This window comes from Notolepis coatsorum (assembly GCF_963971535.1).
Source record: "Notolepis coatsorum genome assembly, chromosome: 19".
Classification (NCBI taxonomy): Eukaryota; Metazoa; Chordata; class Actinopteri; order Aulopiformes; family Paralepididae; genus Notolepis; species Notolepis coatsorum.
This window is the reverse complement of record NC_140183.1, coordinates 35,422,465-35,448,358: the sequence shown is the minus strand read 5'-3', so window position 1 is coordinate 35,448,358 and position 25,894 is coordinate 35,422,465. Positions and strand designations below refer to the sequence as shown.

At 45.0% G+C, this 25,894-nt stretch overlaps 1 protein-coding gene across 1 annotated transcript in view; it reads left to right on the top strand.

Moving 5' to 3' along the window:
- The window catches only part of kcnv1 (potassium voltage-gated channel modifier subfamily V member 1), a gene marked incomplete at both ends in the record, with an annotated part of 61,112 nt that overhangs the window by 10,876 nt on the left and 24,342 nt on the right, over positions 1-25,894 (top strand). Inside the window, 2 exons of the mRNA XM_084336609.1 lie at positions 11,175-11,517; positions 15,705-16,372. Of these exons, the coding sequence (XP_084192735.1) occupies positions 11,175-11,517; positions 15,705-16,372 (1,011 nt within the window). The remainder of the gene's footprint in view (positions 1-11,174; positions 11,518-15,704; positions 16,373-25,894) is intronic.

Sequence of the window (25,894 nt, the reverse complement as noted above, 5' to 3'; positions counted from 1 at the left end):
ATGTCACCACACCAGTAACGTTACAGTCTTTCCATATACCGGTAGCTCATGCTAGCTAGCCTAGCTCACGGTAACGTCGTCATTGCACAATTGCACGTCGCGTACACAATTAATGACATGTTGCGGACAGCCATATCGGCGACAATGTTTAGCTTTTAGTGCCAAATGATAAGAGTCTGAGGCGGAGTCTCAAAAGAGAATGTTGAATATTTATTGTGCAAAAATCACAACAACAGAGCCTCTGCTACTAAACGGAGCCTTCTTGTGGAAGCAAGTGCAGCAACGAATAATGTCTGTGTGGAACTAATGTGCCAACAACCTTTCTGTGGGTGAACTCATTGAGATATTTTTCAATTACTAATACTAATCTATACAATCACCTGTTGTTGAATAAATACCATTACTTTATAGTTATTACTAAAAAAACAGTATATATAATACAGTAGCTGTATTAAAAAAATTTTTTTTTTATAATTTATATAATATTTTTTTTAATTTTTTTAATGTATGCACTGGTATCGGATAAGTATCGGTATCGGCCGATACCCAAAGCTTAGGTATCGGAATCGGATCGGAAAGGAAAAAATGGTATCGGAACATCTCTAATTCCTAATCGATCAGAACTAAATCGGCGGCGAAAAAGACAGTTTTTAAGCATCGATTCCCCATGCACATGCGCAGATTGGCCACGGAGTGTGACGCAACGCACATCCACCCTGGAATGTTCCATTAGAGGGGGTGTTGTGTTGTGAGAATGTGAGCGGCAATCGGAGCATCAACTACTAACAACAGAACAACAAGCAGCCATGCCTAAAAGCAGCTGGCAAGGTACTCATATAGCTAGCCATTTTTTTAAATATCGTAACCTGCCGCTCACATTCTCACAACACAACACAACACCCCCTCTAATGGAACATTCCAGGGTGGATGTGCGTTGCGTCACACTCCGTGGCCAATCTGCGCATGTGCATGGGGAATCGATGCTTAAAAACGGTCTTTTTCGCCGCCGATTTAGTTCTGATCGATTAGGAATGTCTTGCGCCGTGTTCAGGAGATTCAGACGCATACAAGTCTATTCGATCATGTCTCTAGCACCCCCACAGCCGTATCTGCAATCACTTAATGTCAAGGCTCTCATCCACATTCATTAATTTGCCCCCCCCCGCAATCTCCTCCCCGATTTCAATGTAACGCGGAAGTGTAGTGGTCTATACGAGGTGTAAAGATGGTGGCTTTTGAGATTTTGAGCAGGATGTGGAGTGTCTCGTTCAACCTTTCTGATTGGTTGAAAATGGCCTTCATGTATGAACTACATCGCCACCTACTGCTTTGGCATTGTACTACATGTATATAGTAGACGAGACAAAACGACGTCTAACTTAACTCTTACTTGCCTGCCAATACGCAGCGAAATGAAAAGCGAAATGAAACTAAATGAAATGGCCCTAGTGTAATCGCAGCCTCAGAGAGAGAAAGGGGGCGGGGGGGGGGGGGCTCTAACCATGTCCTACTTCCTGGAAGCGCTCAGTGTGGATATTTAAAATTTTCAACTGGCTTACCTAATTAGATCTAATGCTCCTCTCCCTGTCATCATTAATTCTCTTTTGATGAGTGCCACTGTCTGACATAGTCATGGTGGTCATGTCTATATCCTGAATATGCATGAGAGACCATTTGAACTGATACTGAGGGAGTTCTCTACACTGTAAGAAAAAAAGCTGCAAGAAAACTGTAAATGTCTGGCATCAATGGTTGCCAAATACTGTTAAATTACAGTAAAATCAAATACATTTACAGATTACAACCTTTATTTAATGGTTAATATTTTGATAAAAGGTAATGTACTGTATATTTATGGCATTCACACTTAAAGTAGAAAAACAAAAGTAATCTGTTAAATAATACAGTGAAATGTCCCGTGAAAAAACATTCCTTTTTTACAGTTTATTTTAGTGATGGATGCACACCATTTAAAGTTGTTGCATAGGGTCTGACATTGGTACAGATGATTGGATATGAAGTAGGGATGCACAATATAGATTTTTTGACACCGATACCGATAACTTTATGCTCCTCAAGCCGATAACCGATATCGATAACCGATATTTATTGTATTATATATATTTTTTTAAATGTATATATATTAGAGCTGGGCTGTTAACGGCGTTAACGTGCTGCGTTAACGCTATACTAGTATCGCGCGATAATATAATTAACGCATTAATCTAATTTTTTCTTTTTTTTTATACGTTTTTTTTTTTTTTTACCTTTATTTACCCAGGGTAGGTTCGCTGAGCACAGATGCTCTTTTTCAGGAACGCCCTGCTTCACATTCACACAGTTCCATTCACACCTGGGAGCTGCCCAGTACAACCACAGTTGACACCATTGGCCACTGAGCAACTCCACTGGAGCAGTTGATTCAAGCCATGTCACATAGTTCAAGTTTGAAATGATTCTTTCTGTTTTGCTCCTGAGAGTGCTAGATACTGTACTGTACTGGTAATATTATTTATTTGTGTTAACTTCTGAATAAAACAACTTATTAAACACAAGTACATCTTATTGAACATTATTTTGATATTTCATTACCAATTATCATAGCAAAACAGCTTTTTCAAACAGTCTGTAATGCATTTTGGAAACGGGAGATGGGCTCATGGTGTAATGGGCCACCTGGCCTGAGAAACATAAGGAGGAAAGAAAAAGTAAGGACTTACTTCTGTTCATTATTTGGGTAGAACACACATATTTTGAATGCCTTCGGCAGGTTTTTATTTTTTTTGAGCCATTTTAATCTAGATTAATCTAGATTAAATCCAGGATTGCAGATAGATTAATCTAGATTAAACAAATTAATCTATGCCCACCTCTAATATATATATATTTTTTAATCAATTTTTTTTAGTATTTATAAGCTCCGACGTCATCGGTACTGCTGTGGCTAATGGGGATCCAAATAAACTTAAACTTAAACTGCTATCGAAAAAATTATGAAATTATGAAATCGAGAAATTATGGAGTTTTTTTTTGAGGAATTTAAACGTCGCAAATTAATCTTGTTGGCCGTTTTCTATATCTCTCTTGCCTCGGTGTCTCTGCCTGCGCGAGGAGCGGGCTGTGCTCACACACACACACACACACACACACACACACACACACACACACACACACACACACACACACACACACACACACACACACACACACAGGTGCTGCCGAGTACAGACAGCTCTGCTCTCATCATGGCGGACAGAACGAAATGTTCAAAAGTCTGGGTCTATTTTTACTAAAGTCGATGCTGACAACGCTCGTTGCCACAAGTGCAACAAGACATTTGCCAGTAATGTATAAGCGCTGGTACTTGTCAATGTGGCTGGCGGGGAGCTAATGTTATTAGCCTGAGCTCCGAGTAGAGTAATGGCTGACAATCCGGAGGTAAATAAACGAACAAGAGCTTCTGATTGGTGGTAAGAAGAAGAGGTGGGTGCAAGCGGTGGGACGTAATTGGCAGATCTACTGTCTGCCTCCGAATGTAACGTGACTACGTCACAGCCAAGAAAGGGAGCGCTGGATTTGAGAAAAACTCCCTGTTCCTAAACCACACGCTATCAGTGGTACCACAGTACTGGCAAAACGGGAGGAGGCTATAATAAAAACAAGCGCCCTTCATCCAAATGCACCCACACCGGATTTCTTTTAACCAAAACATTTATTATATATTATCGGAGCTATCAATAACGTTATCGGGTTTATCGGGATGACGTCATAATTGCTGTTATCGGCCCGATAATTATCGTGCATCCCTAATATGAAGTCGGGAAACTGAAATATAAAGTGATATTTCACCCATAAAACATCAAACAGAAAACACATTCTATTGTGTCCAATTCTGTTGTGACCTGCAATACTAGAATATAAAACCTAATTTGTCAGCTCACTTTTGTTGATATTCACATTTGCATCCAAATAGAAAGTGTTTTCTATTGTTATAGTCTACAGGGCTTTCCCCAGATGGTGAACAAGATGGTGCTGAATTGGAGGCAAAATAATTTGCAATAAAGAGTGAATACCCACCAGTTATATATCGTATAGCTTACGCTCTGCTCTTAGTGGAACTGTCCCTTTAAGTCTAATACTGAATAATTTTCTCCACATGCACACACCCGTCTGCCTGGCCACACCCACATCCGCTCCTCTACATAAGCGGGGTCGTGGCCACACCATCAGTTCCTTCCCTATTTTCACCACCAAAATGTGTCTGTACAACACCACTTTAAGTTTAGTGCCGAAATAGTTATTGGAGAAGAGGAGCTGCGTTGACATTGTATCTTTGTTTTCTCTCTCACTATTTTCGAGGAAATAAAGCGATAATGTCTTTGCCACCGGAGAGTCTAGAAGATGATGATCGTTCTGACCTCCACCGGCGCTTCGCATTAGGGGCGCGCGTCGCTGAGCAATCCCCGCCGGCATTGTCTCCGGCTCTGCAGCTGGATACTATGCTTCGGGAGGTGGTCGGCTGTGTGAGGGCTGACGGCCTCTCTGTGCGGGTGATGTTTTTTGCGACGCGAGCACCAGGTGTGTCGGTTGTGGGGGGACAACTGCACAGCTTGCAAAGGTCGGCTCCAGGCTAGAATCCTTTTTGCTGCCCCTTTGCGGCGTGGAGGGGGTTCTAGTCTGATGCCCCACGATAACATAGGCTCCTCCTCAGTGAAGTTGTAGCTTTGTTTTCCTGGGACAGTGATTCCGAATCTGCGGTTCAATTCCCTGGGTCCAGTGCACTAGGTTAGACTCGATGACTCACGTGCATCTCCGGGGGGAGATGACGGAGTAGATCATTACATTGGCGGAGGGGTCTCACGCCCATGAGGTGGGCCACCAGGAGCAGCGCATTCACGTACTGTCCATCTTGGTGGCGCCCTCTGTGATGATTTAGATCGACACGCGTACCTACCCCCCTCTTAGGACTGGGGATGGTGGCGTGACTAGGATGCGGGACTGGTTCTGGTCACGCCGGACCAGGTCAGTTAACCCGTTGTCCGCCGGGGCGCAGATCTGCTGTTCTGGTACCCCGAAGGACTTTGTGCCTTTCCGGGGGGGAAATGCCGGGTCGGTCCGGACTTCGCAGGGATTGATGTCGTGGATGTATGTGTCATATGTATGCCACTACGAGTTGCCCATAACAGTGACGTGTTTGGTCCATACTGTGTTGTACCTTGCGCTATGTTAGGGGGCCTGGTCCTAGAGCTGCCGCGGTATTGATTATTTCCTTACCGCACAAATTTGCAAAATATTTCCTACCGCCGCGGTTATTACCGCATGCACACAAAAAATTAAAAAAAAAAGTTTGAATGCATTTTTTTTTTTAGTAGTAGTCTACTCTTTATAGCATATAGCCTGCCTCTAGTCTAAATGTCTATTTTTAGAGGATGACTTTGCAGCATGAATATTGTTTGGGATTCGGCAAGCACGCATTAGTTATTGAAAGTGAAACACGGATTCGAAGTTTACCCTCTGGTCGTGCGCCGTTCACTCGGTGTCGCGGGCAGGGGTGGTTATCCCTAACCCCCCCGACCCTTTCTTCTTATTATTACTATAAAGTTACTACTTTATAATAAAGGCATTCGTTTTGTGGCATTAACATTATATAGTTATACGTTCAATAACATCAGCGTATTTACCGGACAATAGCAAGGCAAGCAATACTCTATTCATATCTCAGTTCCTTTCTTTGCTCAGAGCGTGCCGAGTTGTCCCATTCTGCGGTCTGTTAATAAAGTTTTCAATCAGACAAGTGTATAGAACGAAGGGCTTTTATTATAACATTCGTTGCAGACAGTAAAATCATTATGTCTCGTTTAGTACTCCTTAGGAGCGATCGTAGTCCACTCCGGCGGAGAGTTAAAGCTAACGTTATTAGCCGTGTTGTGATGATCTGACATTCAGGAAGTAAAAACCTAATACTCGCTTGCCGATTGGTGGTAACACACTGCATGACGCTACAACGTGTGACGCGACTCTCTTCTGACCAATCAGTGGTCTGCAATGTTTCACGTGACTTTTCTGGTACCCAATAGGGTCGCTTGGAACCTCGAGAGAGGAGTAGGGTATATCTGCAGAGCCGCAAGCCCAACGAGAGGAGGATAATTTATTATTATTATTATAAAAAACAGCGGTGACGCGGTATTCAGCCTACTCTGCGGTGGCCGTGATGTAACAGCGATACCGCGGTAATGCGGTAATCGCGGCAGCTCTACCTGGTCCTTCTCCATTGTTTCACCCCTCCCTCCCCCTGCTGGGCGGGGATGGGAGGGGGCTGTCGGGGTGGTTGCTGTCAGCCCCTCTAGGCATCCCTGTGTAGTCCCGGTCTGCCAGGCCCAGGTCCGGACTCGTTCTCGTCGACCTGTTGGCCTGGGTTAACCCTTTGAAAACTGAAACACTTGTACTGCTTGTATAGCCTGTGTATACGTGCAGTTATGTTTCTACGTTTTCTTGGTGGGTTAAGGGAACAACCGCCTCCTGTTAAACTAAATATAGGGAGGTGGTTGGTTTGACCCCGTCTGCCCGAGAGTATGCCCCTGCATCTTTCATGACGTCTGCCAATTTTGTCAGCCTCTCCTTTGTACCTCGACCCCGCTGGAGGGGTCGGGTTTGTGGAGGTCATGACATGGTGCACAGCATACCGAACACCCCTTCCGCCGGGTACTGTTCTCACAGTAGACCCTTTAGGTGCCTGTCTAGTCCGCATTGCTCCAGGCACAGGTCGAGTTCTGGCCTGTTGCCTGGATTGAGGGATCAACCCCCTTGGGGGTTGTCTCCCCGGCGCGCCGTCTGGCCCCACAGTATTGTGGGGGGGGGTAGCCTCTTGGGGCTTATGGCCATGCCAACCTGGACACGCCCGATATCGTCAGATCTCGGAAACTAAGCAGGTCTGGCCCTGGTTAGTTCTTGGATGGGATACCCCCTGGAAATACCAGGTGCAGTAAGCTAGAGTGCTTCAGAGCGGCGTGCCAGGGGGGAAGGGTCTCCTCTTGTTTGGGTCCTGTCCGATACGCTGGCGATGTGGGGGGTGATGTCACCAGTGACCGTCTGGTGGGGCCCAGATGCTGTGGCCTCGTTGGCCTCGCCAGGCCCTTTTTTTTTCGGGGGGTCCTGGCCCTCAGGTTGTCCTAGGGCTGGGACCTCCTCTGCGCTCCGCTGCTATGGCCTTGCCACGGGGTTGGGTTCTTGACCTTCGACCCCGTGATGTTGGGGGCTGTGATGGAGGTGTTTTTGCTTCCCGTCCGTTCCCTGGTGGCATGTGGGATGCGCGCCTGAGTGGTCGCGGGTCCTTCTGAGTGAAGGTAAGTCCCACGGTCTGCTCACCCTGTGCGTTTTTAGGTGCTAAACCCTCCTCGCACAGTCGGATCCGATTCCTCCGCTAGGGGGGTCCAGGGGGCTCGGGTCCTCCCCGGTTCTGATGGTTGTGGGGGGCCTCAGCGGGTGCATCTGTCGAGCTTCCGCTCTGCTCAGCTCCTGTATTCCACTCAGAGCAGAGAGTAAGCTATACGATATATAACGTACGGTTATTCTATAACCATATTTATATGAGTATAGCGAGCGCTCTGCTCTGACTCACTGAGGACCCCGTGGTCTTCGCCTTCGGTGGTGAAAGACTTGGGAAGGAGCTGATGGTGTGGCCACGACCCCGCTTATGTAGAGGAGCGGATGTGGGTGTGGCCAGGCAGATGGGTGTGTGCATGTGGAGAAAATTATTCAGTATTAGACTGGATAAAGGGACAGTTCCACTAAGAGCAGAGCGCTCGCTATACTCATAATAACTATGGTTGAATGAATGAATGAATGAAAACTTTATTTAACAGATTGCAGAATGGGTACAATTAGGGCTGGGCGATATGCCGATATTATATAAATATCGGGTACAGTTCATTAACGATACACTTTTTCAACGTATCGTGTCTCGTTCATATCTCAGCCCGTGCTGAGATATGCCCATTCCGCGGTCTGTTAATAAAGTTTTCAATCAGACAGATGTATGGAAAGGCTTTTATTATAACATTCGTTGTAGTAAAATCATTATGCCTCATTTAGTCATCCTGTGGAGCACTGGTCTCCTACTCGACGGCCGCGGGGAGCTAATGTTAGTAGCTTTGTTGTTGTTCAGCACACAGGACATTCAGGAAGTCAAAAACTAATAGCGCTTGCCGATTGGTGCTAAGAACAGCAGGGCGGGGGCAAGCGGTGTGACGTAATTGGCAGACTCGACTGTCAATCAAAATGATTATGTTTCCGTCAGAAGGATGAATGAAAACTTTATTAAAAGGTTGCAGAATGGGTACAATACAGTACAGGAGGATGAAGACCAGAAAAAGACTTTCGGCTTTTTTACATAAGGGTCCTCCATTTTCAATTCATCAAAACATTTAGAGACATACATATATACAGTAGTTTCATAAAAATGCTAAAATGCTATTGATTGATTGATTGATTTAAAACTTTATTAACATATTGCAGAATGGGTACAGTACAGCTCAATACATACAATTGTTAAGGGGATGCAGACCAGAGAAATACTTTAGTCTTGTTTACATCAGGGTCCCCCATTTTCAATTCATCATATTTCATATCTAAATCATATAATATCTCATTGCTAAATATATGCAATATATAATCTAATAATCTAAATCTAATATATAATATAAAAATGCTAAATGCATGGGTATTTTATTTTGTCTTTAATGTTAGCTTGCAAACTCAAATACTGTCTTGGTAAGCCTCATAATGAATTGTTTGGGGTAAAAAAGAAAAACATTGTGATGTGTATCGTGTATCGCCAAAAGGTCAGAAAATATCGTGATATCATATTTAGGCCATATCGCCCAGCCCTAAGTACAGCTCAATACACACAATTGTTAAGGGGATGCAGAACAGAGAAAGACTTTCGTCTTGTTTACATCAGGGTCCCCCATTTTCAATTCATCATAACATAATTATATGACATACAGATAGACAGTACTGTTACATCTAGACATTTATGACATACCAAATCTACAAATATACAGTACTGTTTATGAGTACAAAAACTGTACATTGGAGGTGGTTGGGGGGGGGGGGACTGTACATTTGAGGGGGTTGGGTTTGGACATTTACAGGGGCCAGTTTCGAATTGCAGTCTCCCGTAGGTGCTCTTTGAGAGTGGTTTTGAAAGTGGGTAGTGATTCACATTCCTTTACAGCTGTGGGTAGGGCGTTCCACATTGATGTGGCATAATTGCGAAACGTGTTTAGTCCCTTGTTTGAGCCGAATCTGGGTTTAACATGATTTGTGGAGCTCCCTCTGGTGTTGTGGTCGTGGTATTCACTGACCTTTGGAAAGTATTTTGACATGTACATGGGTACCTTAGTGGTGTAGTGTATCTTGTAGCCCAGGCCCATTGCAAGTTGCTGTACTCTGTCATCTACTCTAACAGACAATTGTACATCTCCGCTGAACCAAATGATCACACAGCTATTAACTCCATTTCTGCCTTAGTAATAAACAAATGGATGACGAACAACTTCCTAAAATCCTACTAGTCGGGCCTATAACAAAAAGAGAAATGTTACAGAGCAATATGGGGCAACTTACTCCTTGGATCAAACCCGAAGTTACAAGTCTTGGTGTTATAATAGACTCAGACATAAGCCTTAAATCACACATCAACAAGGTGACAAAAACATAATTTCTCCACCTTAGAAACATAGCTAAGGTATGGCCGTTTATAAATAAAAAATACGCTATCATGCCTTTATCTCAAGCCGACTTGACTACTGTAATGCACTCCTCACGGCATCCCAAAAAAAAACAGAACGACTCCAACTCATTCAAAACTCGGCAGCTAGGCTACTAACTATAAGAGGAGAGACCACATCAGTCCAGTATTAGCTAACCTACACTGGCTTCCGGTAACATTTAGAATTTATTTAAAGATCCTCCTTATATACAAAGCACTAAATGGAACAGGACCAATCGACATGGCAAATTCTCTAGTCAACTATGTGCCTCCTAGAACATTGCAATCATCTACTACTGGTCTATTGAAGGTTCCAAGCCACAGTAAGGGAAATCGGGGATGCAGCCTTTGCAAACTTTGCACCAAAGTTATGGAACACACTACCTATGGACATTAGGGAAGCTAGATCTCTTAATATAAAAAAAAATAGCTAAAAACGTGCCTCTTCACCATAGCATCCGCTGTTGATTGTACTGTATCATTATTTTACTCTGCCCATTTATTGTATTGCACTGCACTGTGCACATCATTTTACTATCTATTCTATTCTACTATTTTATTGCACAATATTATTTTACTCTGTCTATTACTTTTTATTACAGGTTCAAAACTGTCCCTGAGAGGGAGGTTTGCCCTGAGTGGGAGGTTCGAAGGGTCAAAGTGGGTATCAAACAGGAGGGAAGACTGTCAAGTTTTAAACTGTGGATACCAAACAAAGAAGGTAAAGACGACTTTCAACAGTAATCCAGAACAATTTTATTGCACTGTAAAAAAAATGATTTGATCTATTTTATTGCACTGCACTATTGCACTATTTTACCCTGTCTATTGTATCTTATTCTTTTTATTATTGTCTATTTAAAACAGAATCAAACCATAAACAATGTGGCCTGTTGGGATGTTAGATCCTAATGTGAAAAACTGATTTTATATGTCTGCACTTTATGTGCAACTTTTATGCCTGTATTTTTTCTGTTGTGAAGCTCTTTGAACTGCAGTTTCTGTATGAAAGGTGCTATACAAATAAAGTTTATTATTATTATTATTATTACAAATAAAATGTTATGTATTGATATGATATTGGCATGCAAAATATTGCTGTATTTTCCCCCACCCCTAGTTCCTCCTTAGTCTCTTGTGCTACCGGTACCTTTATTATGATAAATCTGAGGAAATCTTTTTTGTTAAGCACTGCTCATTGGATTCCATTTTTGTTGAAGTGTATTGTCCTCAGCCCTCCAGTAAAACGAATAAACATTTAAGTCAGAAGACGAAGAGTAAAACTAAATCTGTAACTGCTGTCAAAATGAACAGTGTACTCATGCTGGTATCTACCTATGCTGGTTTATACTGTACGTCTACCTGTTCATGGTAAACACAGTGTGACTCCACTGATGCCTAGGTTCTCCCTGCCTCCTCCATACGGCATATGCCATAATGAGCCAACCGTCCAGCCCGGTGGCAGCGGCCGACTTCTATGGCGACAGCGGTTCTCTTTTGTCCCTGGACTCCAGCGTCTTCTACGGCGAGACACCGGTGGATTGTGGCAGAGACCCCCTGGACTTCTTCATCATCAACGTCGGTGGAAGCCGCTATGTTCTGTCGCAGGAGCTGCTGACCTCCTACCCGGAGACGCGGCTGGGCAAGCTGGCCTGCTGCAGCCCCGCCTCGGCCCTGGAGCTGTGCGACGATGCCGACTTCCTGGAGAACGAGTTCTTCTTTGACCGCAGCTCACAGACCTTCCAGTATGTGATATTGTCAGAGTGTTTTTCTCATGGTAGCTAAATGGTACTGATATGCCGTATGGTGAAGGCTGAGAAGTGGCTAGAAAACTATTCTCGTTCCCACCTCGGCGGACTACACAATTTTCACTCTGGGTGAAAGATATATTGTGGTGTAGATTTAGGAACAAAAAGTTCTCCATTGACAAATTAGCCCGTTTTGCGCAATCATAATTTTAAAGTCGGGACTAGATCTTTCCTCGCGAACGGATACTTGGTCATCACAGAGTTTTATTTTACGCAATTGGTGCGAGTTCGGTCATGTATCTGGTGCTCGACCAATAGCAGCTCTCTTTGCTGCCAAGTTACAGACAACAAGAGATTTGTGTAAACAGTAGGAATGGAAGCAACGGAAAGGCAGTACACATCGACGAGTACAGAAGAGGACGAAAATGGAGAAAAACCACCTTCTAAAGTTCGCAAAAAGGTTTCTAAACAATGTTATATGCATCTTACGTCCGTTCAGAAAGAAAGTGTACAAGATTTTACACAGACACAGTGGGATAGATATAGAAACTCTGTCGAGCGGTGGCTTAAATTGCCAGGCGAGAATTGTATCATTGCAGATACATACAAACATTGTTTAGAGATCGAGTTTGCCAATGTTCCTGGAGATGCTGGTTTTCATGCTACTTGTGGGCAGGGACATCAGCTTGTACATAGCACATGGAAAGCTGTGTCACTGTGTGACTGTAACAAACGGTTCACAAACTCTGTGCTGTTGATGATCTAACATGTGACCACAAGGAATGTGACACCAGGGTGTTTATACACGCACAACATGCTGCACAGATCTATCAAACTAGTCATCAAGAGCCCTGATACAGATGTGGCAGTGATTGCTGCAAGTCTGCAGGCAGAACTGCCATGTAGATTGTATTTTTTCACAGGAGTTGGCAACAGACCAAGGATCATTGACATAGCTAAGGTGTCATCAGCCCTTGGCACCAATGTGTGTTCAGCACTTATTGGGATCCATACCTTCCCAGGTTGTGACTACTAGTGCCTTTCATGGCTGTGAAAAAAAGGACTACCTGACTGCATTTACAGAACTGGGTAGCAGTTTTACCCTAGACCAGTCTACCTTTGATGGTCTAGGGTAAAAATGCAAATATGTGTGCCACCTGTATGGCCAGCCATCAGCTAAGAATGTGAATGATGCAAGATATAAAGCATTCTACATGGCATCATCGGCTTTGCCAGAACTCTCTATGCCCCCGACAAGGGGGCATGTTATACAGTAGTAGTGTGATTTTTTGTTTGTATTTGTTGAGATCAGTTTGACACTGATCTCTCCACACACCTCACTGTTTACTCACTTTACTCTGTAGTGTATATTGTATATATGTATATTGAATATTCCTCTTTACTTTACTTTTTACTTACTTTTTTTTTACTGTATGAAGCACACTCTCAGGGGCTCTTACAGAAACAAGCATTTCATCGTAAACTACCTGTATTTTATTGTGATAAATAATAAACAAACTTGAAACTTGTGTATGTATGTGACGAATAAACCTCTTGAATCTATTTTTGTACCTGCATTCTATTTTGTAAAATAAAAAGGTTAATGAGTAACTTATTGATTTGTAAATTGTTTGACATTATTCCAAATTAAGGGGATGGTGGGTGGGTCTTATTTTTGTCATTATTTGATTTGATTTGATGTTTTTTATTTTCGTGTCTTACATACAGGTGTATGCCCAGCCCATATGGGCTTACAAGACACATAAACAATAAGTATATATAATAGTATACTTGACAAATTATGACATATAGACCAAGATGGCCACAAAAAAAAGAAAATACAATAAAACGTAATATAACACAAGCTGTAAGCAATGTATGTAAACAAAGAAACAAGAGGAATTCATATACAATTATATACGATATAGTGTGTTTTGTCTCAAGTGCCATGCTTTCTCCAAAAATCCTGCAAAACTGAAGATGTCCTCCACAAAAAAACAACATATTATTAATTATACTATCCACTGAACTGTTTTGTGTACGACCTCAATCTTTAGATAATTGTACCAGCATGTTTAATATTGCAGGTTGGGAAAAGGTAAAGTGTTTTTGATACAAATGTGCTGCATGCATCACGGATTGTGTGTTTATGGAGGTTTATCGAATAATTTCCCTGAGGACGTCATGCATCGGTGTGTGCAATGCTGTGTTGTTTGTGTAGATAGAAGGAGATATGATTTAAATGTACAGTATGGTTAATAACACATACGTTATGGCCCGTTTCACAGCTGTATTCAATCGCTTGCCTATAGCAAGTAGCGTATATGCATATAACATTGTTTAGAAGCCTATTTCGCGAATGTTAGAATGTGTTTTTTGTCCATTTTCGTCGAGATGTACTCCATGGATGACATGATAACATCACGTTACTGTTTACACAATGTCTTGTGGTCTGTAACTTGGCAACAAGGAGAGCTGCTATTGGTCGAGTGCAAGATATGTGACCGAACTCGCACCAATTATGTCAAATAAAACTCTGTGGTGACCAAGTATCCGTTCGCGATGAAAGATCTAGTCCTGACTTTAAAATTATGATTGCGCAAAACGGGCTAATTTGTCAGGAGAACTATTTGTTCCTAAATCTACACCAATATAACTTTCACCCAGAGTGAAAATTGTGTAGTCCGCCGAGGTGGGAACGGGATGAAACGATACAGCCTTCACCTTACGGCCTATAAGGAGGAATAGAGGAAGTAGTCTCACATTAGAGGATGACTTGTCTTTTTCTTTTCACTTTCCACTAGGCCATTTAAAATAGTCTCCCTGCAATCCCTCCTAAATACATGTACACATAGCTCCCCACACATATTCTGCGGAGAGGTCAGATGTCAGAGCATAGGGTTTCCAGTGGTGCCATGTCCTGGAAGCAGTTGATTTTTTGTGCCTTGCACACTTTGGCACTTTGGCAGAGATAACGGAGACCACTAGAGGTAATAGTGGCCACCCTCCTGTCGCCAGCTCATTGCTGGAATATAATCCTCTGTCATTGTCGGGGATCAAACTAGCAACCTTTCAGTTACTGATTGGCCTTTCCTTCTTTTGTCTATGTCTAGAAGTACTAAATATACTAGACTAATATTAACTCAAATGATGATGATTGCAAAAGAGATGATAGCTACTAGGGATGGGCAAGAGTAATGTTTTCCCAGATCGCATGAATTATTAGAGTAGTGCTTGAGTATTTGTTTAGGGAAATCTGTTTTTACAACGCATCTTAAAGAGCATGGCAGCAGCAATAACAATGCATAGCAATATACCAATATACTGTATATAGCTTAATGCATATTGTCAGTCAAAAAGTCAGTTACCATTTGTAATAATTACATTACCTCCACTCCGCTCATGGAACAGTATATTTCTTGAGAAAAGCATGTCCGTATCAATAGTCTATGAACGCTACGCAAAATGGGCAGCATGTTGTTTGGAAATGCACAAACACAAACCGCTGTTTTTATCTTTTTGATAATGCTAAGCTACATGTAGCTGTATTCCAACGCAACAAACCTTTCGCAGTAATGTTAGCGTACTATCCATAGAACCCTCCTTACACTCTCATGCTCCACAGCCTCCAGTGTTGTCTTCTTGCAACAACTCACGCCTTGCAGGATTTCATAGCGAGATTTCTGTTTTAGTGGCAAAAACAAGCACTTTTTGTGGACGTACTTGGTGTTAACGATTTTTTTTTAAATCAAGTTCAGTTGAAACGAAGAGTACTTGAGTAATCGATTACTCACGCCCTTTCCCTAATAGCTAATAACTCCTAAAGTTATAAGGTCAACAAGTACCTGCACTCCAATAACTAACCATATTTTCTAGGGATGTCCGATATTATCGGCCGACCGATATTATCGGCCGATATCGGCAGTAAAATGTGATATCGGCAAATATCGGTATCGGTTTAAAAAAAGAAAAAAACAATAACAATATTTGTTATATATATATCCAGTGAAATGATTAGTTACCTGAAATTATTCCGTTTTTTGGGGTGGGAAACCCTGCATATATCGGTATCGGTTGATATCGGTTGATATCGGTATCGGAAATTAAGAGTTGGACAATATCGGAATATCGGTATCGGTAAAAAAGCCAATATCGAGCATCCCTAATATTTTCTTCTCCAACAGGTATGTGATGAACTTCTACCGGACGGGTCATCTTCACGTGAGGGAGGAGCTGTGTGTTTTCTCCTTCCTGCAGGAGATTGAATATTGGGGAATCGACGAGCTTCGCATCACCCCCTGCTGCCGCGAGCGCTACTACCGCCGCAAGGAGCTCAACGAGAACCTGGACATGCAGTGCAAGACTGAGGACAATGACGGCCGCGACGAGGACTTCTCAGGCGCCGCCTGCCCGGCTCTCCGCCAACACCTGTGGGACCTGCTGGAGAAACCTGAGTCGTCACGCGCCGCTCGCACCTTTGGCACGCTCTCCATCTTCTTTGTGATGGTATCGGTCATCAACATGGCGCTCATCTCGCTGGACTTGGGTGATGATGTTGGCACGAGCAGCAGCGCTGGCGCATCACATTTGTTTGACACGTTGGAGTACGTATGCGTGGTGTGGTTCACAGGCGAGCTGGCGCTTCGCTTTCTGTGCGTGAGGGACAAGTGTCGATTCAGCCGCAGCGTGCCCAACCTGATCGACCTGCTGGCCATCCTGCCCTTCTACGTGACTCTGGTAGTGGAGAACCTGCATGGGGGAAGCACTGAACTGGAGAACATGGGGCGTGTGGTGCAGGTGCTCCGGCTGATGAGGTCTCTCCGCATGCTCAAGCTGGGACGACACTCCACAGGTAACCATGTACAAAAGGAATAAGTAAAACACTTCTGATATGCTGATGGAAAGAATCATTTGCTGGCCTCGTTTTAACTTTGGTTTTGGATAGGGCTGTGCAATTCACCAAATGTTATTTTCAATTACGACATTGGCTTCCGACGATTATGAAAACAAGATAATTGACTTTTAGTCAGTTCATGTTTTTGAGCGAGGTCATGTTTTGGAGCCAGGTAGTGGTGTTTTTGAGCCAGGTCATGTTTTTGAGCCAGGTTGTGGTGTTTTTGAGCCAGGTCATGTTTTTTAGCCAGGTCATGGTGTTTTTGAGCCAGGTCGTGGTGTTTTTGAGCCAGGTCATGTTTTTAACCATTTCATCGTGTTTTTGAGCCAGGTCGTGGTGTTTTTGAGCCAGGTCATGTTTTTTAGCCAGGTCATGGTGTTTTTGAGCCAAGTCGAGGTGTTTTTTAGCCAGGTCATGTTTTTGAGCCAGGTCGTCTCTTTTTAAGATTTCCAAATTTTTGTTAAAAATCTTCAATTCATCAAATTCATTACACTCTCGTAGTCGGAACAAAAGATAAACACTTAGTGAGAGGCATGTTAGATTAGGCTACTGGACAGGTTTAGGACATTCAGAACCTCCTGCTCACATTGCGGATCCAGTAGGGGTCTCTCGTGGACCTTTTGCCCCGCCGACATTTCCTTTTGGTAGATGGTAAATGGACTGCATTCGGGAAATCAAAGCTCTTCACAATGTATGCCTCACATTCACACACTCACTAACACATTCACACACCGACAGCGGAGGCAACCATACAAGGTGCCAACCTGCTCATCGGGAGCAGTTAGGTGCACTCTGGTACACTCGTTTTTGAGTGGAGGGGACCTTTAACACATTCAGCGCCAGACCCAACATTTCTCGGGTTTCGCGGCCATGCGTTGAGCGCCAGAACCACAGAAAACCCGAGAAATCTTGTTTTTTTTTATTCAATTTTAATATTCTATACAGTCTCACGGACCTCTGTGTATCATTGGGACTCGAGGTGAAGACATACTGTAGTGTACAGTATACAATAGTTACATGATTTCTATCAGTGGCGTTGTAACCAAGTGGAGTTTTTATTTCATGTTTTGAAATATGATTTCAACTCAAAAGATGCTCACGAGTTTTGGTGACATTGACAAAAAAAAGGGATTTATTGCCCCACTTATATGACTCCGCTATGAGGATGTCATGTTTGTTTGTAAACTAGCAAGCAGCTGAGGTAAATGACTGGAAGTAACATCTTTTTGCTGCCTAAAAGACTGCCGCTTTATTGCTTTAAACTGACAAGCATCAGACAAGCATCAGATCATTGGGTCTTATTCACCAACGGACTTAAAAGATCAGATTTCTTTTTGTCCTAGCTCCACTTAAGAAATTTTCTGGCAGATTTTGGGATTCACCAACGGTCCCTTCTCCTGGATTCGGTCTTAACTAAGAGCAGGATTTAGGAGCGCTGAAGAGCAGTTGTAAGTCGCACAGACTGGTGTGCACCGTGTTCTTAAGGGCTTTATTTGGGAGGAATCATTGTGATTTCATTCGCATCCTTGGAATTAATTAATCATAATAATAATAAATATGACAATATTTGTATGATAAAAAATTTTGTTTTCCATTTACAGTCATGCCTCAAGTAAAATAAATAAAAACACTACACCAACACTGCAAATGACAGTGGATAAATAAATAAGAACTAACGTTAAGCTAATCGCGTGGATATATCTATAGTGGAATAGACTGTATTAATATTCCATATTTATACCGTCTTGCGCGTTCCTGGCCACCTGTTCAGTGCACACACACAGAACCTCCTACGGATAAACTCCTGGTGGCCCCAGGGTGGCCGGTGAGAGAGGAGGTATGTGCCCACTGCAGCAGGCGCTAGCGTGCAGCCTTGGGCACATACATCTGCCCTGGAGGACCCCCACAGGGATCGGGCTCCCGTGTCAGAGCCGATCTTACCACCCTATCTATGCCCCATGACACGGGTGCCAAAATCAAGGCCTGTGGAATAATAGGGTGGGGCTTCTCCTCCTGGCCCGGAAGGTCAAACTGGCGTGACAGAGCGTCAGGTTTGACGTTCTTGGAACCGGGCCGATAGGAGATGGAAAATCGAAATCGATTAAAGAATAACGCCCACCTGGCCTGGTGAGCGTTAAAGCGTTTAGCCCCTTGGATGTAAGCCAAGTTCTTATGATCAGTCCAAACAATGAAAGGATGTGCCGCCCCCTCTAACCAATGTCTCCATTCCTCCAGTGCCAACTTGATTGCCAACAACTCCCGATTACCCACGTCGTAGTTACGCTCGGCCGAAGACAGCCGGTGTGAAAAAAAAAGCGCAAGGATGCACTTTACCGTCCTTTAAACATCCAATCCAATCCAACTTTATTTATCAAGCGCTTTAAATATCCTCAATTCCCCTAACTCTATGTCACCAGAAGTAATTGTCTCCCTGGATGCAGAGAAGGCCTTCGACAGAGTGGAGTGGGGCTACCTCTTCTTTATACTGCTGAAATTCGGTTTTAGCCCTGACTTTATTGCCTGGATTAAGTTACTTTACACTCACCCAGTCGCCTCAGTCCATACAAACGGACTTCAGTCAGCCTCATTTCCCCCCTTCTGTTCGCCCTAGCCATCGAACCACTGGCCATCTGGTTAAGACAGGAAGAGAGGTTTGAAGGCATCACACGGGTCAGAAAAGTTCATAAACTGTCCCTATATGCAGACGACCTCCTTCTGTATATATCTAACCCGACCGCCTCTCTCCCTATAATTCTTAATATACTGGACAAGTTTGGGTCCTACTCAGGCTATAAGTTAAACCTTCATAAAAGCGAACTCTTTCCAATCAACTCCTCAGCCAAAAAAATACCCCGGACTTTCTTCCCCTTTAAGTATACAACAGATGGATTCAGATATCTAGGGGTTAACATCACCAACTCAATCCAAACAATGTTCTCGAAAAACTTCTCACCTCTTCTTGAAAAGTGCAAACTAGACTTCAACAGGTGGACATGTCTTCCACTGTCTCTAGTGGGCAGAGTCAATTTAATTAAAATGGTAGTGCTACCAAAGTTTTTATATCTCTTCACCCATATCCCAGTCCTCATTAAGAAGTCATTCTTTAAGACACTCGACCGATTAATAAGCTCCTTCCTCTGGGGCAATAAGATCCCACGGATGAGGAGATCAATACTACAACTCCCCAAAGAGTTAGGGGGACTGGCAGTGCCTAATTTCCAGCACTACTACTGGTCGTGTAACATACACAAACTTTTATATTGGATGAGGGGCACGACACACAACTTAGGCCCGGTGTGGGTCGACATGGAACTCTCTTCCTCTAGATACTCTCTTCGCTCTCTGCTGTGCTCCCAACTCCCTATGTCGGTTACTGGACTCTCTGCAAACCCAATGGTGGTCGACTCCACAAAAATTTGGATTCAAATCAGGAAAAGCCTCGGCCTCCATAGGGCCTCTGACCTCTCCCCCACTTTTAACAATAATTTATTCCTGCCCTCTTGCACTGATTCTTCCTTTCAAGTCTGGTTTGACAAAGGGATAACCACTTTTAATGATCTCTATGACCAAGGGACTTTCATGTCTTTTCCAGACCTCGTAAAGAAATTCGACCTTCCCAAATCCCACCTGTTTCGTTTCTTCCAAATTAGGCACTTCACACAGAACCAGAACCCCAAATTCCCTAGTCGGCCCCCTATAAAAAGTCATTTTTATTTCAATGAAGTTACAGAAAAAGACTTGAGCGGAAATATCCATTACAGTTTAAAAGAAGTATAAAACAAAAACATCTCATCTGGCACGGCTTGTGCCTGGTGTCTGCAAGCAACCTCTTCAAATCTCTCAAAAAAAGTCTGTTCCTTGAATGGGTAACAGTCCTTTTTATATTGATATTGTATCATATTTCCGATTGGTCTAAACACAGTGATGTCACAGGGATGTCATTTTCGTTTAGCAAACCAAAATACAATACATAATCCGTATGGACTCCTCCTCCTTTTTACTAGCGTTACTTTTAGTTACCTAGTGTTTTTTTAAGTAAGAGAAAGTCCCTTATTTCTTCAGAACAAACAACTGCTTTGTCTGTGGTAACCACGTGGTATGGTACCAGGCAGTACCGAGCGAGGCCATCCATAAGATTTCTTATCAAGACTCCTTAGAGATGCCCTCCAGAAAACAGTTTTACACATCATTTTAGTATTATTCTCTACTGACAGTTAATTATAAGCATGCCATTATGAAAACTTTTACTGTACACATTAAACATTTAATTGTTATATAGTTTTTAAGATTCTCTCTATCGTTTCAGGACTCCCTGTTTCTCTAAAACTTCACAACCTCAACCTTTAATTCCCTTCCCTTCTGTAAGGGTTAACATTACAGCTTTCTCTCCTCTGCTCAGGGCCACATTCCCCAGGTTAACTCCCCATCGGGGGGCCTGCTCTCACAGACAACAGACACCTTCTATGCAGACATTAAAGGCTCAGTTTCATTTTTATAAGTAGAACCATCATTTCACTATCCTCCAGAGTTCAGTTTTTAAAGTCTATAAAAGAATATACTGGTCATATAGGAACGAATCAGGATGTCAATTTCCAAAAGTGTCACTTGTTGTTCTGTGGCACTTCACAATTCACTAATGGTTCTCAACCCGGAAAAGAAACGGCTAATCTCCAACATCTACAACCTGATTAGCTCCGCTACGGATACCCCAGGAACCGGCCCTAAGAACTCGTGGGAGCGGGAGCTGGGAATTGAACTGTCTGATGAGTATTGGAGTTGGGCATTGGACTCTGTCCACTCATCTTCCATCTGTGCGAGACACGGCCTCACACAGTGCAAGGTTATACACAAAGTCCACTACACTAACTCGAGACTCTCTCGAATGTACCCCAACATCTCTGACGCATGTAATAGATGCAAACAATCCCCTGCCGATCACACCCACATGTTCTTGTCCTGCCTCAGCCTTGCCACATTCTGGTCTGACATTTTTGAAACTATCGGCACAGCCTACAACCTTACTATCACCCCTGATCCTCTCGTGGCCTTGTTCGGTGTTCCTCTGCAGCCTCTACCCTCCAAAATGTCACATCCTGTTCTTGCCTTCTCCACTTTATTGGCCAGGCGACTGCCAGGAAAGGGAAATGGGGGTGGGGGGGGGGGGAAAATGGAAGATGTATATTATGTATAACTGTCTGCATAATTTTGAAAACTCTTCCAATAAAGAAAGTTATTAATAAAAAAAATAAAAGCGCTTTAACAGCCACAGGGGCACAAAGTGCTGTACAGAGGGAGCATATTAAAAACGTTAGGTTATGACTATAACCAAGTTCTGTCAATAGTGATGACGCTCGGCATCACTCTAGCACTGTCCTCGCACGTGCACGCGCACTGAATAAAATTCCACAAATGTACCTTTAATCCCAGTATTCGTCTGACCACACCCCTCGTTAGCTTACCTTCATAAGCAGGTGTGTGGTCACCTGCTCTCCTCCTTCCCAAGCTTTCACCACAAGGTGAGGTCAAGGGCTGCAGCGGCGTCGGATGCCGAGCGTCACCACTATTGACAGAACTTGGTTATAGTCATAACCTAACGTTCTGTTTCATAGTGGATCCGCTCGGCATCACTCTAGCACAAAGGGAGGCCGAGCGGAGCCACCGGCCGACAAATACACCCCGCTGAAAGCCCCCCACGACCATCAGAACAGGGAGGGCCGAGCCCCCCCGACCCCCCCTAATGGAGGGCACCCCCCCTATTAGAGGTTTCCCGGGAGGGCGACGGACCCGACCGTGCGAAGAGGCACTCAAGCAACTCAACGCACAGGGTGAGCAGACCGTGGCCTGACCCCACGACTACACACACGCACAACCCGCATGCCACCCGGGAACGAACGGAGGGAACAACCTCGTTACTGCCCCCAGAAACACGGGGTCAAGGGCAAACCCAACCCCGTGGCAAGGCCGTAGCAGCGGAGCGCGAAGGAAGGCCCAGACCCACCAAAGGGACTGGACCCCCTGGAACGGGGCCCGGAGAAGTCCATGATGCCAGCATCAAGACCCCACCAGGTGGGCACTTAGTGGCCCTGCCCCCCACATCGCCAGCGTATTCGGACAAAGGCCCCTCAGCCGAGCGGGCCCTGTCCCCCCAATAGTACACCGCCTGGCACACAGACCCTGCAGAACAGGCAGTCAGCATGGCTGTAAGCACACAAAAAAGGTTAACCAATGGAAGCAGGCAGCACACCGGGGAAAAACCAGGCAACAGGCTGTGAACCCGAGCCTGGAGACTGCGGACGAGACAGGCGCCAGAGGGGACAGCTGAACACAGCCGCCCCGGCGGAAGGGGCGCATGCTGGCGTTGTTGCATGACCAAGCCTCCACTACACGGCTCCTGTTTGTAATAGGAGTCGCGTCAGGACAACCCTCCCCCCCCCCCCACTCCCTGCCAAGACGTTCGAACGGCTCGGCCCTGACTGGCTCAGCAGAATGAGACAAAATCTCCTCAACCAACCAAGTGGGAAGGAGGGGTTTATTCGACACCCCCTCACAAAACCCTTTTTCCCTACACACAATAACAACTGTAGCATTTTGAAACCTTCGGTAGAATGCTAATGTATAGCGTAAGCTAATACAATGCCCGCTACCCACAAAATTTGAACAGGATTTATAACAAAACAAGTCGTATGTGTGTGAATCCTACACCCGCTTTCTATGTCGTACATAGCAAACGCTGACCGAGAGTAACGGCCAGGCCGTGGAACGTGTGTGTACGAGTATTACTGCAACTAACACAACAGCGTTGTGGAACACATTTACTTTGTTTAAGCAATGGAATACCACCAGTTTCTACCTGCATGTGGAGCGTCAGGCTAATAGAACCTCCTATGACTGAGTGTATGCTTGCAGACCTTGCTTAATCTCGTAACACAACATGACTCATCTCTCAATGTAATAGTGCAGATTCACATTTACGCAACCCCATCATATGATTTGTTGAAGAAACACACAGTTTGTTTGGCCAATAATATAGTTCCCCTTATATCGGGGAACTTTTTATTTCCATGGCACAAAAACACAATCATGAGGGGCCGGGGAGGGTGTAGAGGAGAGGGGACACAGAGGGAAAAGTCACTTCAGCGGCGTCTGCTACCTCGCACCGCTCGAGTTTTGCCACCCCGAGGAGCCCCGGAGGGACGGTAGGTAACTGTCTGCTGGTCTCGACGTTCCCTACCGTCTCCTCCGGTCGTGGATGGGCCGGCGGCAGCAGAAGCGCCGTCTCTCCTCCTGGCCTGCTTGGAGGGGCCAGCAGCGGCGGCGGAGGCAGTGGTAGGCACGGCGGAGGGAGCTCGACGTCGTGGAAGCCTTCTGACTCCACCGGCAAGGACGGGAGGCGGAAAATGGGGTTGGAGAACGGATCTCTCCTCTGCCATCTCTCTGCACGTTGAGGTCATCAGCTGCAGGGCCTTCCCGAATAGTCCAGCATCGGAGAGGCTGGCCGTCAGAAGAGGGGTTCTCTTCTTCTCCGGCACTCGAGCCTGCTCCAGCCAAAGGTGGCGCTGGATCAGGGTGGCCAGGGCGCGCGTCTTCCCCGAGGCTATGGCCAGCACCTGGGTAAGATGCAGGACAGCTCCTGCCGCCTGGGTGATCTGATCGCATTTTACCTCGGTCAGATCCGTGCCGCCCGTCATTATCCCCGATACAAATCTAGCCAGGTGGGCGATGTTAGAAGCCGCAGCCAGCGATTGTGTACCAGCGATAAATGACACCCCAATATGCCAATCGCCTAGTCGATCTTCCATGGAGAACCGGCTTGCATAATGGTTCCCACACCATATCCGGACAGAGGAGAGCGGCCATCGGCCTATCAAGCCGTGGCACGCCCTCTCTCATACCTTTGACCAACCCCGACACCCGCGTAACTGGTACGTAGGCGGGGGTAAGTCCCATGATGTGAGACACCGCCTGACCCTGACGAACATAGGCCCCCATTGAGGGGAAAAATGGGTAGACAACGTCCACCCCTCTCACCGGGCGACGCTGCCAGAGATGACCTATGAGATCATCGGGGGCAGGAGCAGGCAATGGCTGCGGCAGCGGCAGCTACCGCCATGAGCTCGGGAAACAAAGCCTGCAGTTCCCCCTGCTTTCCTCCACCGAACCCGCATCCCTCACATGCAGCAGGCTTCGACCCATTGAGGAGCCACAGTCTGATGTGGCTGATAGCAGGGCATCCTGCTGAAGAGGCAGAGGTGGTTCCTCGACATCCTCGAACAAGGCGTCCCAAGGAGCCATTTCTCCCCCCTCCGGTGTTTCCTGGATAGGAGGGATACTCGCCTCCACAGGACCTTCAAACAAGAATCCGTCCAACTCTTCCATGATATCCTCAGTTTCCATTGGATAAACAGAGCCCGACGCATCCTCGCTGGTCTCCAGCAATTCCCCAAACCCAGGCCGTTCGCGCCTGCATGCCACCATCTTGCGACGTGAACAGGCAGACGCGAAAAGTTTGCGTCGCAAATCCTCCGGACCCAAAAGAACCGACCGTTCAACAACGGACGATTCCCTGGAACCAGAGGAACCAGAGTCGAGATCATGCCATCGCCGGAGCGACGGCACCGACGTCTCGGCTCCTCGGAGAGGCAAACTACCCATCGGCTGCCTCCTGGGCTGGGTCGGCAACCACGAAAGTGGCAGCAGCCCCGCACCAGAACGCACGACGGAGGCGGGAATGGAGAACCGCTGGTGAAGAGTGGGTCTACTCTCCGAAGTAGACATTATGACTTAGCTTTTTCCTTTGAACAGTTATGAGAGAAGAAAAAACTAAGCACAATGTAAACACGTCACAACTCTTTTCAACTAACAACACGTCAAGTGGGGATCTACCGAGGCACTTCCTTGTGGTGAAAGCGAGAAGGAGGAGAGCAGGTGACCACACACCTGCTTATGAAGGTAAGCTAACGAGGGGTGTGGTCAGACGAATACTGGGATTAAAGGTACATTTGTGGAATTTTATTCAGTGCACGTGCACGTGCGAGGACAGTGCTAGAGTGATGCCGAGCGGATCCACTATGAAACAGAACTATAAGCAGCACTAAAAAAAAAAAAAAAAAAAAAAAAAAAGATTACCAAAAAAGAGAAGAAAAAAAGAAGGTAAACATAGGCAGCAATACAAATTTAAATAGATCAGAGTACTTAAAAAATATTTAAAAGCAAAGGACACAGTAACAAAACGATACAACAACAACAACACAGTAAGACAATAAGATCATAAAATCAACAAGCTACATGGTGTCGAAAGCCAGAGAGAAAAGGTGGGTCTTAAGGAGGCCTTTGAAACGGGGCAGTAATGAGGCCTGCCTAATCTGCAGTGGCAGCTCGTTCCACATTTTGGGGGCGACAACGGAGAAGGCACGGTCCCCCCTGAGCTTACATCTCTGAGAGATCACCCCCCTCCCACCGCGATGGCAGAGGCATCCACCT